Below are 17,542 nucleotides of genomic sequence, written 5' to 3'. Positions count from 1 at the left end.
CTAGAATTACCCAGCCAGCAATTGCTGGCTGGGGAATTCTGGGAGTTGAAGTCCACACATCTTCCAAGTTGCCAAGGTGGAGAAACATTGGCTTATAGTATTTTAGATTTTATTTAGAAGCATTACAGGCCATCTGCTCAAAAAGTTTCCAGGTTGTTGGGTTTTTTTTAATGAAGATTAAAATATGATGTAGATCAGGCATGTCTAACCCATGATCTGTGGGCTACGTGTGATTCTGGTTAGCTAGTAATGTGGCCCCCATAAGATAACAACAACAACAATAATAATGGCTGCCTGTTGTTGTTAGTTGCGAAGTCGTGTCCCACCCATCGCGACCCGATGGACAATGTTCCTCCAGGCCTTCCTGTCGTCATCCATCCTCTGGAGTCCATTAAAGCTCACGCCGGCTGCTTCTGTTACTCCATCCAGCCACCTCCTTCTCTGTCGTCCCCTTCTTCTCTTGCCCTCCATTGTTCCCAGCATTAGGCTCTTCTCCAGGGAGTCCTTCCTTCTCATTAGGTGGCCAAAGTCTTTGAGTTTCCTCTTCAGGATCTGGCCTTCTAAAGAGCAGCCAGGGTGGATCTCCTCTAGGACTGACCGGTTGGATGGCCTTGCAGTCCACGGGACTCAATGCAGGAGTCTTCTCCAGCACCAGAGTTCAAAGGCCTCCATTCTTTCTTATGCTCAGCCTTCCTTATGGTCCAACTTTCATCGCCATCCATTGCAACTGGGAAAACCATAAGCCTTGACTAGACGCACTTTTGTTGGCAGGGTGATGTGTCTGCTTTTTAGTAAGCTGCCTAGATTTGCCATCTAAATGGCTGCATAGATACATGGAAATCCTGAACTTGTTAGACCTGAATATTCTGACTTTGCAAAAAAACCAACATTCTACCCGAACTGTCTATATCAGCGATGGCAAACCTTTTTTGGTTCGCGTGCCACAAGTGGGGGAAGCGTGCGGGGGGGGTCGTGTGCGGGCGTGCCGCACCCATAATGCAATGCGTGATCCCCCAGTGCGTGTGCGCGCACAATGCATCCCCCCGCCATTTTTACATGCTTTTTTCGCCCTCCCCAGGCTCCAGAGGCTTTATAGGAGCCTGGGGAGGGCGAAAAGAGCCTCCCCTGGCCCCCCCGGAGGCCCTCCGGAGGCTTCAGGGACCGTCCAGAGGCTTCCCTGAAGCCTTCGGAACGCTTAAAACCACCCTCCGAGCAAACCGGAAGTCCTTCCGGTTTGCTCGGAGGGTGGTTTTAAGCGTTCCGAAGGCTTCAGGGAAGCCTCTGGACGGTCCCTGAAGCCTCCGGGAGGGGCGGGGGAGGCTCTTTTCGCCCTCCCCAGTCTCCTATAAAGCCTCTGGAGACTGGGGAGGGTGAAAAATAGCTTTTAAAAAGGTGAAATCAGCTGGCCAGAGCGCGCATGCGCGCTGGCCAGCTGACAGGGCAGCGCCTCGCATGCCCTGACAAATGGCTCCGTGTGCCACTTGTGGCACGCGTGCCATAGGTTCGCCATCACTGGTCTATATACTTAGTGTCAGGGTTCCAAATAACATCCAAAATTAAATGAAGAGTCCCAAGGCAAAGTATTGCTCAAAGTTCCAATTTATTAAGAGAGCCATGTTGGCACATCTGTGAAAACCTGAATCTGAGCTTCCTGGTTTTCCCCATCCAGTTGAAAGTTCACGATCTTTCCCCTACATCCACAAGCCCATCACATGGTCCAATCTTCCACTGCCCTGCTGGCAGTTCCACCCATCCCGTTCCAGTCAGGTGCAGAGGTGTAGAGACAAAGGATGGCCTTGGCTTTCTAGAAAGGAATTTTATTTTGACAACATCACATTCCTCCTCCCAATTCCCCACTAATGAAACAGCATAGTAGAATAGAATATTAGTGTGGCAGGCCAAAGATCCCAAAAGGAATTGGCTGCAGGCCTGACACTTAAGATGTTACCTTAACAACTCTTGGTTAGGACCCGAACTGTTAAGTTTTTACCAGTCCCAGACTAGGAATCGAATTGAAGAATAAATAATCATAACAATAACAAAAATAAATGAAGGAAGGTGATTAAATCTATTTATATATTAAGCACCAAGGACCCCACAGTTCAGCCCTCCTGTTTTCTAATCTGGTGCCTTAACCACCGGACCAAACTGGCTCTCGTGATACTTAGCACACAATGCCGCTCATAAGAGAAGAGAAGAAGTGGAGGATTCAGTCTGATGCATACAATTGATGAAATGGGATTTTTCTGATCTCTTTTCCATTCTGTCTCTGTGACTTGATATTTTCAGGCCAATCCCAACAGCGAAGAGATTTGGCTGGCTGCCGTGAAGTTGGAATCCGAAAACAACGAATACGAACGAGCGAGGCGTTTGTTGGCCAAGGCCCGTAGCAGCGCCCCAACAGCTAGAGTAAGTCCACTCTACCTGTAGAATGCATATCTGTTGAAAGGAATTCAATCGTTAACGCATAAAGCTGTAGTTTTCAGCTCGTGTCTTTGGTTCAGTGTATGCCAATCTTGGCCTTTTCTAGCAGTATGGACTTCAACTCCCAGAATTCTTATCAATGGCCGTGCTGTCATGTCTAAGGCGGGACTACAACTCACAGTCTCCTGGTGATTGGATTAAAGTCACCCAGCCAGTTTTCATGCCTAAGGCGGGACTAGAATTCATAGACACCTGGTGATTGGCCAAAGTCTCCCAGCCAGCTTTCATGCCTATGGCAGGACTAGAATTCATAGTCACCTGGTGATTGGCCCAAAGTCTCCCAGCCGGCTTTCATGCCTAAGGCGGAACTAGAATTCATAGTCACCTTGTGATTGGCCCAAAGTCTCCCAGCCGGCTTTCATGCCTAAGGCGGAACTAGAATTCATAGTCACCTGGTGATTGGCCCAAAGTCTCCCAGCCGGCTTTCATGCCTAAGGCGGAACTAGAATTCATAGTCACCTAGTGATTGGCCCAAAATCACCTAGTTGGCTTCCATGCCTAAGGCGGGACTAGAACTCAAAGTGTCTGGTATCTTAATCACTAGAGCAAATTAACTCCCATGCCATAACAATTACAATTAATTTGTTATTTTACAAGTTGGTAGTTCAATTTTTCTAACACCCCCCCCCCCCCCCTAATATTGCTAAAATCCATATCTGTTGTTTATAATCTTGCCATTTCTTTTCCTTTCTAAGAGCCCGGGGGTAGCTTAGGAGCAACTTGAAACAAGCTGCGATGCTATTACAGTCAGGGATGGGCTTCAAACATTTTAGCAACGGGTTCTCTGCCTGGTTGCTGGATGGGCGTGGGCATGGTGGGTGTGGCCTAGTTGGCTTCCTGCACCATGGGGGGGTCTTTTTCCCCCTGGGGTCCAGAAGCTTTTCTCAAGCCTCCGGGAGGGTGAAAAGGGTTTCCCCAGGCTCTGAAGGCCCTTGAGAGGCCAGAAATGGGCCTTTTTTTGGTCTTCCTGAACTTTTGGTAGACCCGTTTTTCACCCTCCCCAAACTTCCCCTAGGCCCCTTTTTCACCCTCCCCAAACTTCCCCTAGGCCCCTTTTTCACCCTCCCCAAACTTCCCCTAGGCCCCTTTTTCACCCCCCCCAAACTTCCCCTAGGCCCCTTTTTCACCCTCCCCAAACTTCCCGTAGACCCGTTTTTCACCCTCCCCAAACTTCCCCTAGGCCCCTTTTTCACCCTCCCCAAACTTCCCCTAGGCCCCTTTTTCACCCTCCCCAAACTTCCCCTAGGCCCCTTTTTCACTCTCCCCAAACTTCCTGTAGACCCGTTTTTCACCCTCCCCAAACTTCCCCTAGACCCGTTTTTCACCCTCCCCAAACTTCCCGTAGGCTTGTTTTTCACCCTCCCCAAACTCCCAGTAGGCCCCTTTTTCACCCTCCCCAAACTTCCCCTAGGCCCCTTTTTCACCCTCCCCAAACTTCCCGTAGACCCGTTTTTCACCCTCCCCAAACTTCCCCTAGGCCCCTTTTTCACCCCCCCCAAACTTCCCCTAGGCCCCTTTTTCACCCTCCCCAAACTTCCCGTAGACCCGTTTTTCACCCTCCCCAAACTTCCCCTAGACCCGTTTTTCACCCTCCCCAAACTTCCCCTAGGCCCCTTTTTCACCCTCCCCAAACTTCCCCTAGGCCCCTTTTTCACTCTCCCCAAACTTCCTGTAGACCCGTTTTTCACCCTCCCCAAACTTCCCCTAGACCGGTTTTTCACCCTCCCCAAACTTCCCCTAGGCCCCTTTTTCACCCTCCCCAAACTTCCCCTAGGCCCCTTTTTCACCCTCCCCAAACTTCCCCTAGGCCCCTTTTTCACCCTCCCCAAACTTCCCGTAGACCCATTTTTCACCCTCCCCAAACTTCCCCTAGGCCCCTTTTTCACCCTCCCCAAACTTCCCCTAGGCCCCTTTTTCACCCTCCCCAAACTTCCCCTAGGCCCCTTTTTCACCCTCCCCAAACTTCCAGTAGACCCGTTTTTCACCCTCCCCAAACTTCCCCTAGGCCCCTTTTTCACCCTCCCCAAACTTCCCCTAGACCCGTTTTTCACCCTCCCCAAACTTCCCCTAGGCCCCTTTTTCACCCTCCCCAAACTTCCCCTAGGCCCCTTTTTCACCCTCCCCAAACTTCCCCTAGGCCCCTTTTTCACCCTCCCCAAACTTCCCCTAGGCCCCTTTTTCACCCTCCCCAAACTTCCCGTAGGCCCCTTTTTCACCCTCCCCAAACTTCCCCTAGACCCGTTTTTCACCCTCCCCAAAACTTCCCATAGGCTTGTTTTTCACCCTCTCCAAACTTCCCCTAGGCCCCTTTTTCACCCTCCCCAAACTTCCCCTAGGCCCCTTTTTCACCCTCCCCAAACTTCCCCTAGGCCCCTTTTTCACCCTCCCCAAACTTCCTGTAGACCCGTTTTTCACCCTCCCCAAACTTCCCGTAGACCCGTTTTTCACCCTCCCCAAACTTCCCGTAGGCTTGTTTTTCACGCTCCCCAAACTCCCAGTAGGCCCCTTTTTCACCCTCCCCAAACTTCCCCTAGGCCCCTTTTTCACCCTCCCCAAACTTCCCCTAGGCCCCTTTTTCACCCTCCCCAAACTTCCCCTAGGCCCCTTTTTCACTCTCTCCAAACTTCCCGTAGACCCGTTTTTCACCCTCCCTTTTTCACCCTCCCCAAACTTCCCCTAGGCCCCTTTTTCACCCTCCCCAAACTTCCCGTAGGCCCGTTTTTCACCCTCCCCAAACTTCCCGTAGACCCGTTTTTCACCCTCCCCAAACTTCCCCTAGGCCCCTTTTTCACCCTCCCCAAACTTCCCGTAGGCCCGTTTTTCACCCTCCCCAAACTTCCCCTAGGCCCCTTTTTCACCCTCCCCAAACTTCCCCTAGGCCCCTTTTTCACCCTCCCCAAACTTCCCGTAGGCCCCTTTTTCACCCTCCCCAAACTTCCCCTAGACCCGTTTTTCACCCTCCCCAAACTTCCCCTAGGCCCCTTTTTCACCCTCCCCAAACTTCCCCTAGGCCCCTTTTTCACCCTCCCCAAACTTCCCCTAGGCCCCTTTTTCACTCTCCCCAAACTTCCTGTAGACCCGTTTTTCACCCTCCCCAAACTTCCCCTAGACCCGTTTTTCACCCTCCCCAAACTTCCCGTAGGCTTGTTTTTCACCCTCCCCAAACTCCCAGTAGGCCCCTTTTTCACCCTCCCCAAACTTCCCCTAGGCCCCTTTTTCACCCTCCCCAAACTTCCCGTAGACCCGTTTTTCACCCTCCCCAAACTTCCCCTAGGCCCCTTTTTCACCCCCCCCAAACTTCCCCTAGGCCCCTTTTTCACCCTCCCCAAACTTCCCGTAGACCCGTTTTTCACCCTCCCCAAACTTCCCCTAGACCCGTTTTTCACCCTCCCCAAACTTCCCCTAGGCCCCTTTTTCACCCTCCCCAAACTTCCCCTAGGCCCCTTTTTCACTCTCCCCAAACTTCCTGTAGACCCGTTTTTCACCCTCCCCAAACTTCCCCTAGACCGGTTTTTCACCCTCCCCAAACTTCCCCTAGGCCCCTTTTTCACCCTCCCCAAACTTCCCCTAGGCCCCTTTTTCACCCTCCCCAAACTTCCCCTAGGCCCCTTTTTCACCCTCCCCAAACTTCCCGTAGACCCATTTTTCACCCTCCCCAAACTTCCCCTAGGCCCCTTTTTCACCCTCCCCAAACTTCCCCTAGGCCCCTTTTTCACCCTCCCCAAACTTCCCCTAGGCCCCTTTTTCACCCTCCCCAAACTTCCAGTAGACCCGTTTTTCACCCTCCCCAAACTTCCCCTAGGCCCCTTTTTCACCCTCCCCAAACTTCCCCTAGACCCGTTTTTCACCCTCCCCAAACTTCCCCTAGGCCCCTTTTTCACCCTCCCCAAACTTCCCCTAGGCCCCTTTTTCACCCTCCCCAAACTTCCCCTAGGCCCCTTTTTCACCCTCCCCAAACTTCCCCTAGGCCCCTTTTTCACCCTCCCCAAACTTCCCGTAGGCCCCTTTTTCACCCTCCCCAAACTTCCCCTAGACCCGTTTTTCACCCTCCCCAAAACTTCCCATAGGCTTGTTTTTCACCCTCTCCAAACTTCCCCTAGGCCCCTTTTTCACCCTCCCCAAACTTCCCCTAGGCCCCTTTTTCACCCTCCCCAAACTTCCCCTAGGCCCCTTTTTCACCCTCCCCAAACTTCCTGTAGACCCGTTTTTCACCCTCCCCAAACTTCCCGTAGACCCGTTTTTCACCCTCCCCAAACTTCCCGTAGGCTTGTTTTTCACGCTCCCCAAACTCCCAGTAGGCCCCTTTTTCACCCTCCCCAAACTTCCCCTAGGCCCCTTTTTCACCCTCCCCAAACTTCCCCTAGGCCCCTTTTTCACCCTCCCCAAACTTCCCCTAGGCCCCTTTTTCACTCTCTCCAAACTTCCCGTAGACCCGTTTTTCACCCTCCCTTTTTCACCCTCCCCAAACTTCCCCTAGGCCCCTTTTTCACCCTCCCCAAACTTCCCGTAGGCCCGTTTTTCACCCTCCCCAAACTTCCCGTAGACCCGTTTTTCACCCTCCCCAAACTTCCCCTAGGCCCCTTTTTCACCCTCCCCAAACTTCCCGTAGGCCCGTTTTTCACCCTCCCCAAACTTCCCCTAGGCCCCTTTTTCACCCTCCCCAAACTTCCCCTAGGCCCCTTTTTCACCCTCCCCAAACTTCCCGTAGGCCCCTTTTTCACCCTCCCCAAACTTCCCCTAGACCCGTTTTTCACCCTCCCCAAACTTCCCCTAGGCCCCTTTTTCACCCTCCCCAAACTTCCCCTAGGCCCCTTTTTCACCCTCCCCAAACTTCCCCTAGGCCCCTTTTTCACCCTCCCCAAACTTCCCCTAGGCCCCTTTTTCACCCTCCCCAAACTTCCCGTAGGCTTGTTTTTCACCCTCCCCAAACTTCCCGTAGGCCCCTTTTTCACCCTCCCCAAACTTCCCCTAGGCCCCTTTTTCACCCTCCCCAAACTTCCCGTAGGCCCCTTTTTCACCCTCCCCAAACTTCCCGTAGGCCCCTTTTTCACCCTCCCCAAACTTCCCGTAGGCCCCTTTTTCACCCTCCCCAAACTTCCCGTAGACCCGTTTTTCACCCGCCCCAAACTTCCCCTAGGCCCGTTTTTCACCCTCCCCAAACTTCCCCTAGGCCCCTTTTTCACCCTCCCCAAACTTCCCGTAGGCCCCTTTTTCACCCTCCCCAAACTTCCCGTAGGCCCCTTTTTCACCCTCCCCAAACTTCCCCTAGCCCCGTTTTTCACCCTCCCCAAACTTCCCCTAGGCCCCTTTTTCACCCTCCCCAAACTTCCCCTAGGCCCCTTTTTCACCCTCCCCAAACTTCCCGTAGGCCCCTTTTTCACCCTCCCCAAACTTCCAGTAGACCCGTTTTTCACCCTCCCCAAACTTCCCCTAGGCCCCTTTTTCACCCTCCCCAAACTTCCCCTAGACCCGTTTTTCACCCTCCCCAAACTTCCCCTAGGCCCCTTTTTCACCCTCCCCAAACTTCCCCTAGGCCCCTTTTTCACCCTCCCCAAACTTCCCCTAGGCCCCTTTTTCACCCTCCCCAAACTTCCCGTAGGCCCCTTTTTCACCCTCCCCAAACTTCCCCTAGACCCGTTTTTCACCCTCCCCAAAACTTCCCGTAGGCTTGTTTTTCACCCTCCCCAAACTTCCCCTAGGCCCCTTTTTCACCCTCTCCAAACTTCCCCTAGGCCCCTTTTTCACCCTCCCCAAACTTCCCCTAGGCCCCTTTTCCACCCTCCCCAAACTTCCCCTAGGCCCCTTTTTCACCCTCCCCAAACTTCCTGTAGACCCGTTTTTCACCCTCCCCAAACTTCCCGTAGACCCGTTTTTCACCCTCCCCAAACTTCCCGTAGGCTTGTTTTTCACGCTCCCCAAACTCCCAGTAGGCCCCTTTTTCACCCTCCCCAAACTTCCCCTAGGCCCCTTTTTCACCCTCCCCAAACTTCCCCTAGGCCCCTTTTTCACCCTCCCCAAACTTCCCCTAGGCCCCTTTTTCACCCTCTCCAAACTTCCCGTAGACCCGTTTTTCACCCTCCCTTTTTCACCCTCCCCAAACTTCCCCTAGGCCCCTTTTTCACCCTCCCCAAACTTCCCGTAGGCCCGTTTTTCATCCTCCCCAAACTTCCCGTAGACCCGTTTTGCACCCTCCCCAAACTTCCCGTAGACCCGTTTTTCACCCTCCCCAAACTTCCCCTAGGCCCCTTTTTCACCCTCCCCAAACTTCCCGTAGGCCCGTTTTTCACCCTCCCCAAACTTCCCCTAGGCCCCTTTTTCACCCTCCCCAAACTTCCCCTAGACCCCTTTTTCACCCTCCCCAAACTTCCCCTAGACCCGTTTTTCACCCTCCCCAAACTTCCCCTAGGCCCCTTTTTCACCCTCCCCAAACTTCCCCTAGGCCCCTTTTTCACCCTCCCCAAACTTCCCGTAGGCCCCTTTTTCACCCTCCCCAAACTTCCCCTAGGCCCCTTTTTCACCCTCCCCAAACTTCCCCTAGGCCCCTTTTTCACCCTCCCCAAACTTCCCCTAGGCCCCTTTTTCACCCTCCCCAAACTTCCCCTAGGCCCCTTTTTCACCCTCCCCAAACTTCCCGTAGGCCCCTTTTTCACCCTCCCCAAACTTCCCCTAGGCCCCTTTTTCACCCTCCCCAAACTTCCCCTAGGTCCCTTTTTCACCCTCCCCAAACTTCCCGTAGGCCCCTTTTTCACCCTCCCCAAACTTCCCCTAGGTCCCTTTTTCACCCTCCCCAAACTTCCCGTAGGCCCCTTTTTCACCCTCCCCAAACTTCCCGTAGGCCCCTTTTTCACCCTCCCCAAACTTCCCGTAGGCTTGTTTTTCACCCTCCCCAAACTTCCCCTAGGCCCGTTTTTCACCCTCCCCAAACTTCCCCTAGGCCCCTTTTTCACCCTCCCCAAACTTCCCGTAGGCCCCTTTTTCACCCTCCCCAAACTTCCCGTAGGCCCCTTTTTCACCCTCCCCAAACTTCCCCTAGACCCGTTTTTCACCCTCCCCAAACTTCCCCTAGGCCCCTTTTTCACCCTCCCCAAACTTCCCCTAGGCCCCTTTTTCACCCTCCCCAAACTTCCCGTAGGCCCCTTTTTCACCCTCCCCAAACTTCCCCTAGGCCCCTTTTTCACCCTCCCCAAACTTCCCCTAGGCCCCTTTTTCACCCTCCCCAAACTTCCCGTAGGCCCCTTTTTCACCCTCCCCAAACTTCCCATAGGCCCCTTTTTCACCCTCCCCAAACTTCCCGTAGGCCCCTTTTTCACCCTCCCCAAACTTCCCGTAGACCCGTTTTTCACCCTCCCCAAACTTCCCCTAGGCCACTTTTTCACCCTCCCCAAAACTTCCCGTAGGCTTGTTTTTCACCCTCCCCAAACTCCCAGTAGGCCCGTTTTTCACCTTCCCCGAGCCTCCGTGTGTGCCCTGCACTTAACCTGCATCCAAAACAGGCCGCGTGGGGACTTCTGGGAGGGGAGGGGTGGGCGTGGCCAGCCAGGAGTGGGATTTGGGGGTTCTCCGAACTGCACAGAATCTTAGCTAGAGGTTCTTCCCGAATCCCTGCGAACCCCCAGCAGCCCGCCACAGATTACAGTCAGAGTAGTTGAGTAGACACTGCAGCACAGTGGTCGTCCCGAAAACCTCTGGTGGGCATGTGGGTGGACGTAAAATGCCTTGGAAGGTGGGGGTACTCCTGGATTTGGGTCAAAGGTCCTTGCTGCTTGTTTACAGGTCTTCATGAAGTCCGTCAAACTCGAGTGGGTGCTCGGGAACATTGTCGCAGCGCAGGAACTCTGCGAGGAGGCCCTGAAGCATTATGAAGACTTTCCCAAGCTCTGGATGATGAAAGGGCAGATAGAAGAACAGGAGGAGCTGATTGAAAAAGCCCGGGATGCTTATAACCAAGGAGTAAGACTCTCTAGTTTTCTAAAAAGACCGCAGGCTCTCTCAAAACGTATTTGTCTCTGTGTATGGGGTAGTATGGGGTAGAATAGAATTCTATGTGAGCGGGATCTTGGAGTCCTAGTGGACAACCATTTAAATAGGAGCCAGCCGTGTGCAGCAGCTGCCAAACAAAGCCAACACAGTTCTAGGCTGCATCAACAGAGGGATAGAATCAAGATCACGTGAAGGGTTAATACCACTTTATAATGCCTTGGTAAGGCCACACTTGGAATACGGCATCCAGTTTAGGTCTCCACGATGTAGAAAAGATGTGGAGACTCTAAGAAAGAGTGCAGAGAAGAGCAACAAAGAGGATTAGGGGACTGGAGGCTAAAACATGTGAAGAACGGTTGCAGGAACTGGGTAGGTCTAGTTTAATGAAAAGAAGAGGGGAGACATGATAGCAGTGTTCCAATATCTCAGGGGTTGCCACAAAGAAGAGGGAGTCAAGCTATTCTCCAAGGCACCTGAGGGTAGAACAAGAAGCAATGGGTGGAAACTAATCAAGGAGAGAAGCAACTTAGAACTGAGGAGAAATTTCCTGACAGAATCAGTGGAACAACTTGCCTCCAGAGGTTGTGGGTGCTTCATCACTAGAAGCTTTCCAGAAGAGATTGGACAACTATTTATGTGAAAAGGTATAGGTTTTCCTATAGGGGTTTGGAGTAGAAGACCTCCAAAGTCCCTTCCAACTCTGTTATTCTATATTCTTTGAAGGAAAATATTTGCAAAACCTGTGCTTGACAGGCCAAATCACAATCACAAATGTAATTGCAAAAGCGCACCCCAAAATCACTATGTTTTGTAACAGAATAACAGAGTTTGAAGGGACCTTGGAGGTCTTCTAGTCCAACCCCCTGCTCAGTCAGGAAACCCTATACCTTTTCAGACAAATTGTTGTCCAACATCTTCTTAAAAACTTCCAGTGTTGGAGCATTCATAATGTCTGGAGGCAAGCTGATTAATTGTTCTTGTCAGGAAATTTTACCTCAGTTCTAAGTTGCTTCTCTCCTTGATTAGTTTCCACCCATTGCTTCTTGTTCTACCCTCAGGTGCCTTGGAGAATAGTTTGAGTTCCTCTTCTTTGTGGCAACCCCTGAGATATTGGAAGACTGCTATCATGTCTCCCCTAGTCCTCCTTTTCATTAAACTAGACATAGGTAGTCCTTTAGCGAATGCAGCAGTTATAAAGCAAACACGGTGGTCATTGAGAGAACATCATGGTCATTAAGTGAAACCCCTGCCCACAATAAGCGAGTTTTATTTTCTTGCCAGAAAGTGGAAATAATAGACAGTCCCCTACATTGAGGAATCACTGCAGTTATGAAGTTAGTAATATGATTGTTAAGCTTCCTCAATGACTTTGCTCGTCCAAAGGTGGCAAAAGTTGATCACTTGATCCCAAGAGACTGCAACCATCATAAATCTGAGCCCGCGTCTGAATTTTGATCACATGACGATGGGGACCATGCAACGTATGAAAAATGGGCATAAGTCACTCCCCCCCCCCGATCACTTGTAACTTCTGTCACTAAACGAATGATGGAAATGTTCTGACTGAGGCTTCCCCAGCAGCACCAAGCCGAGTCCTCGTCCCGATAAATCCCTTTTATTTAATTTACAGCGAATTCCTCTCCAGCCAAGTCTTCCCTCTCCCACAGTCTTTCAAGAGAGTTCACAATTCCTGACCTTTCTCAGGCTTGGAGAGCGGCCAGGCCGATATCTTTCAGACGCCGCAATACTTGGCAAGAATGCAGGAATGAATTAATGGCCTCCTGCAAACTCCACTCCCCTGTTGCTCCTCTTTTATTTCCTCTGGGAGGGGCCGTTCACTGTCCACCTGTGGCCTTACTCCCAAGTCAACCTTTGTTTCTTAGTTGTTCCCTTCATCAGCGCGGGTTGTCATGGGGGTATCTAGGTGCTCCCATGTTACACCCCTTTTAGGCGGCCTGCACTGGTTGCCGGTTGTTTTCCGGGTGCGATTCAAGGTATTAATTATGACCTTTAAAGCGCTCCATGGCTTAGGCCCAGGGTACCTGCGAGACCACCTACTGCCACCAGTAGCCTCCCATCGTCCAGTACGATCCCACAGAGTTGGCCTCCTCAGGGTGCCATCGGCCAGACAGTGTCGGCTGGTGACCCCCAGGGGGAGAGCCTTGTCTGTGGGAGCGCCTTCCCTCTGGAATGAGCTGCCCCCGGAGCTCCGCATAATCCCCGACCTCCTGTCCTTCCGACGCGCCCTAAAAAGTTGGCTTTTCCAGCAAGCCGGCCTGGCCTGTTAATTTTAACTCATTTTTTAAATGTATTGTCTTTTAAATTCGGTTTGTTTTTTCGATATGTATTTAATTTTTTTTAACTTTTGGGATGTGTTTTTTTTTAATGTTGTACGCCGCCCTGAGTCCTTTTGGAGAAGGGCGCCAAATAAACAAACAAACATCTGGCAGCTCTGCACATGGGCACACAAGAATCTTGGAGACTCACGAACCAATTAAGCGAACTAATGGTCTCCTCCAAACTCCACTCCCCTTTCGCTCCTCTTTTATTCCCTCTGGGAGGGGCCATTCACTGTCCACCTGTGGCCTTACTCCCAAGTCGACCCCTGTTCTTTAGCTTCGTCTGGCAGCTCTGCGCATGCGCACACTGGGAACAGGCTCCAGCTGTTCTTCTGCCTCACTGATGTCCGACTCTGAAGGCAGCTGATAATTGGCATACGGCCCTGGCCCCCTCCCTGTCTCTGACACAGAGCCCTCCTCAGAGCCTTCCCCAGACTCCAGGACTGGCCCATGTCCCTCCCCAACCTCCTCACTGTCCGAGTCTGCTGCCAGCTCTGCTGGCCAGCCCCAACAGGTAAGTTGAGAACTACCTGTACAACATTTTCCCTCCGTCTTTCCTTCCCAACAGCTGAAAAAATGCCCTGGTTCAATCCCCCTTTGGCTCCTGCTGTCCAGGCTGGAGGAGAAGGTCGGTCAGCTCACCCGGGCCAGAGCCATCCTAGAGAAATCTCGTCTGAAGAATCCCAAGAACCAAGATTTGTGGTAAGGAGGAAAGTCTTTATCAATCAAGCCATGGCAGACGTTCTTTGATTGAAATGTAATAATAGATGATTGACGGAGGGATTTGAAGTTTTAACTTTCACGTTGCTTAACCTGTGAAGGAGTCCCTTTTACTCCGCTGGTTGTTGTTGTCTCTAGGGCAGGGGTCTCCAACCTTGGCAACTTTAAACCTGGCGGACTTAAAACAGTTTGCAAAAGCTAAAGCTGTTTTTCAAGCTTGACCCCTTTAAGATGGGTGGACTTCAACTCCCAGAATTCTGGGAGTTGAAGTCCTCCAGGCTTAAAGTTGCCAATGTAGGAGACCCCACTCTAAAGAAGAATGCTCATCTCTGTTTTAAGGCCATTGAGCCAGCACTATCCAAAGACAGTCATGTGGCCAGCATGATGTCACAGAATGCTGTTACTTTCCCGCGGAAGTGATGCCCATTTATCTACTCGCATTTGCATGCTTCTGAACTGCTAGGTTGGCAGGAGCTGAGCTGAGGATGGGAGCTCACACCATCTCATGGAGCTCGAGGTCTCGAACCCGGGCGGTCAGCTTTCCAGCTGATAAACTCATTACATTTATAGTAGATAGAGGATAGGCCTAGTTGGTTGTTAACTAGATAGAAAAGTTGATAAATTGTGAGCCTGCTTTGCAAGGGGGAGAAACTAATGTAGCTGCAATATTATTCATCATTATTCAACCAGGGAGGATAATATATGTATAGGTGTCTTCGTCTTTGGTCCTTTTAATGCATATTTTTAATGTTTTGTCTACTTTTTGGGGGGAAATCTATCATCTATCTATCATCTATCTATCTATCTATCTATCTATCTATCTATCTATCTATCTATCTATCTATCTATCTATCTATCTATCTATCTATCAATCTGCATACGTACACATTTTTCCAATTTGTATAAAATCTGGATAAAATGCTTAGGTAGCTCTCGACTTATGACTACAATTGAGCCCAACATTTCTGTTGCTAAGTGAGACATTTGTGAAGTGAGATTTGTCCCATGTCACGACCTTTTTTGCCACAGTCGTTAAGCAGATCACTGCAGTTGTTAAGTTAGTCACACGGTTGTTAACTGAATCTGGTTTCCTCATGGACTTTGCTTGACGGAAGGTCGCAAAAGAGGATCGCGTGACCCCAGGAACCCGTCGTAAGTATGAGTCAGCTGCCAAGCGTCTAAATTTTGATCGCGTGAACCATGGAGAATGCTGCCACGGGCGTAAGTGTGAAAAATGCTCATGTCACTTTTTTCAATTGCAATAACTTCAAACGGTCGCTAAACGAACTGTTGTAAGTCGAGGACTACCTGTAAAATAAAATGCTAAAGCAAAAAAAAAAACAGAAGGGAACTCTATGGAGGTGGTATCTCTTCAATCTTTGCCAGCTAAAACCTGGTGCTTCGTCCTTCTGTAGGCTGGAATCGGTGAGGTTGGAGTACAGAGCTGGGCTGAAGAACATCGCAAACACCTTGATGGCCAAAGCGCTGCAGGAGTGCCCCAATTCAGGTACGGAAGACGTCATTCTGGTTCTGCAACTTTGCTCAACCCCAAACTTGGAACACAGATGGCTTACTCTCTGGAGACAAATACTGGGGGGGGTAAGACACCCCTAGCACCCCTCGGTGTGTGTGTTCTGTTAAGATACAGCCTGTTGTGCCTTACAACGGCTTCTACTGTACTGCTGTAAAATGGCTTCTACTGTACAGTGCAGTGGAGTTGCCATGGTAACGGATTCATGGTACTCCACAAGGGGGCTCCATCTGGTAAGGGGGAAAATCCAACATTAGAAATTATATTAGGTCCGGGATTATTTTTGTGGACAAATGTATGGATTAGGATAAATTAATACCCGGGCAACGCCAGGTTATCAGCTGGTTAACAATAAAGAGTTAACACCACTTTCTAAGGCCTTGGTAAGGAGAGACTTGGAATCCTGCATCCAGTTTTGGTTGCCACAATGTAAAAAAGATGTGGAGACTCTAGAAAGAGTGCAGAGAAGAGCAGTGGAGACTGAAACATAGGAAGAATGGTTGCCGGAACTGAGTATGTCTAGTTTAATGAAAAGAAGGACTCTGGGAGACATGATAGCAGTCTTACAGTGCCTTGGGCTGCCCCAAAGAAGAGGGAGTCAAGCTATTCTCCAAAGCACCTGAAGGCAGGACAAGAAGCAATAGGTGGAAACTAATCAAGGAGAGAAGCAACTTAGGAGAAATTTCCTGACAGTTAGAACAATGAATCAGTGGAACAACTTGCCTCCAGAACATGTGAATGCCCCAACACTGGAGGTTTTTAAGAAGATGTTGGACAACCATTTGTCTGAAGCGGTGTAGGGTTTCCTGCCTAAGCAGGGGGTTGGACTAGAAGACCTCCAAGGTCCCTTCCAATTCTGTTATTCTCTTCTCTTCTACTGTTTTCTACTCTACTTATTCTATTCCATCCCATTATACTCTACTCTATTATATTTTCTATTCTAATTCTATATTCTTATTCTACTCTACTCTACTCTATAATACCCTATTCCTTATTCCATTCCCTTCCATTATACTCTACTCTATTGTATTTTCTCTTCTAATTCTATATTCTATATTCTAATTCTATATTCTAATTCTATTCTACTCCACTCTACCCTACCCTACTCTACTCTATTCCTTATTCTATTCCATTCCATTCAGTTATACTCTTCTCTACTCTATTATTTAATTTAATTTAATTTAATTTAATTTATAGACCGCCCCCTCTCCCCAAAGGGACTCGGGGCGGTGTACAGTCCACAATAAAACAATATACAAACTTAAATAATTATAAATACCCATTAAAACAAATTATATGATAGGCTGTACATTATAGTTAAAAATTAAAACAACCTATAAAATCTATCCCTAAACATTTAAACTTTAAAATACAGGCTAGAGGGACACAAAAGCTACAGTTAGGCCAGGCCAGCTAAATTAAACAGGTGGGTCTTAAGTTTCTTACGGAAGGAGCAGAGATCGGTCGTTATTCTAATGTCGGGGGGGAGGTCATTCCAGAGGGTCGGGCCCATCACAGAGAAGGCCCTACTCCTGGGCGTCGCCCGCTGGCACTGCCTAGTGGATGGCACCCGGAGGAGTCGCTCCCTGTGAGAGCGAATCGGCCGCAGGGATGTATGGGGCAGGATGCGATCCCGCAGGTAGCTAGGTCCTGAGCCATGGAGTGCTTTAAAGATGATAGTCAATACCTTGAAACGCACCCGAAAAGCCACAGGTAGCCAGTGCAGCCCGCGCAGGAGAGGTGTTATATGGGAGTATCTGGTACCTATTATATTTTCTATTCTAATTCTATTCTACTCTACTCTACAATACTCTACAATACTCTATTCTATTCCTTATTCTATTCCATTCCATTATACTCTACTCTCTTCTATTTTCTATTCTAATTCTATATTCTACTTCTATTCCATTCTACTCTACTCAATTCTTTTTTCCATTTTAAAAGAAAAGTACAGGTAGTTCTCAACATAGCACCCCAATGGGGCCTGCCTATTACAATGATAGCTTGTATCGATGGTAAAAAGATGCCGTGGCTGACAAATTACCATTCACTTGACCATGGCTAACCGGCTGCGGCAAATTTCCCCTAGACCCCTCCTGGGTCAGTGTTGACTTCTTTCTGCCTCTTCTGCCTTTCAGGAATTCTCTGGTCGGAAGCCATCTTTTTAGAAGCCAGACCTCAACGTAAGACCAAGAGCGTGGACGCTCTGAAGAAGTGCGAACACGATCCTCACGTCCTCCTGGCCGTGGCCAAGTAAGTCATCATGCCTGCTTATTTTAAGGAGGCTGAATATACCCCCTCAAGCAGATATTATTCCGGACACACGGTCCAGAATCCCTCTTTTAAAAAAAGGAGTCAAAAGGAATATTTGCAAAAGGCTGAGAGGCTAGGCCAGTGTTTCTCAACCTTGGCAGTTTAAAAGTGTGTGGACTTCAACTCCCAGAATTCCCCAGCCAGCAATTGCTGGCTGGGGAATTCTGGGAGTTGA

At 50.0% G+C, this 17,542-nt stretch overlaps 1 protein-coding gene across 1 annotated transcript in view; it reads left to right on the top strand.

Annotated features, from left to right (window-relative positions):
• PRPF6 (pre-mRNA processing factor 6) overlaps positions 1-17,542 on the top strand; it is a 57,253-nt gene that overhangs the window by 29,981 nt on the left and 9,730 nt on the right. Inside the window, exons 15-19 of the mRNA XM_081949695.1 lie at positions 2,290-2,409; positions 10,258-10,434; positions 13,372-13,505; positions 14,939-15,030; positions 17,193-17,307. Coding sequence (XP_081805821.1) covers positions 2,290-2,409; positions 10,258-10,434; positions 13,372-13,505; positions 14,939-15,030; positions 17,193-17,307 — 638 coding nt within the window. The remainder of the gene's footprint in view (positions 1-2,289; positions 2,410-10,257; positions 10,435-13,371; positions 13,506-14,938; positions 15,031-17,192; positions 17,308-17,542) is intronic.

This window comes from Natrix helvetica (assembly GCF_964273705.1).
Source record: "Natrix helvetica genome assembly, chromosome: 3".
NCBI classification, from domain to species: Eukaryota; Metazoa; Chordata; class Lepidosauria; order Squamata; family Natricidae; genus Natrix; species Natrix helvetica.
Note: the sequence above shows the minus strand (reverse complement) of the source record. Positions and strands in the feature narration are given on the sequence as shown.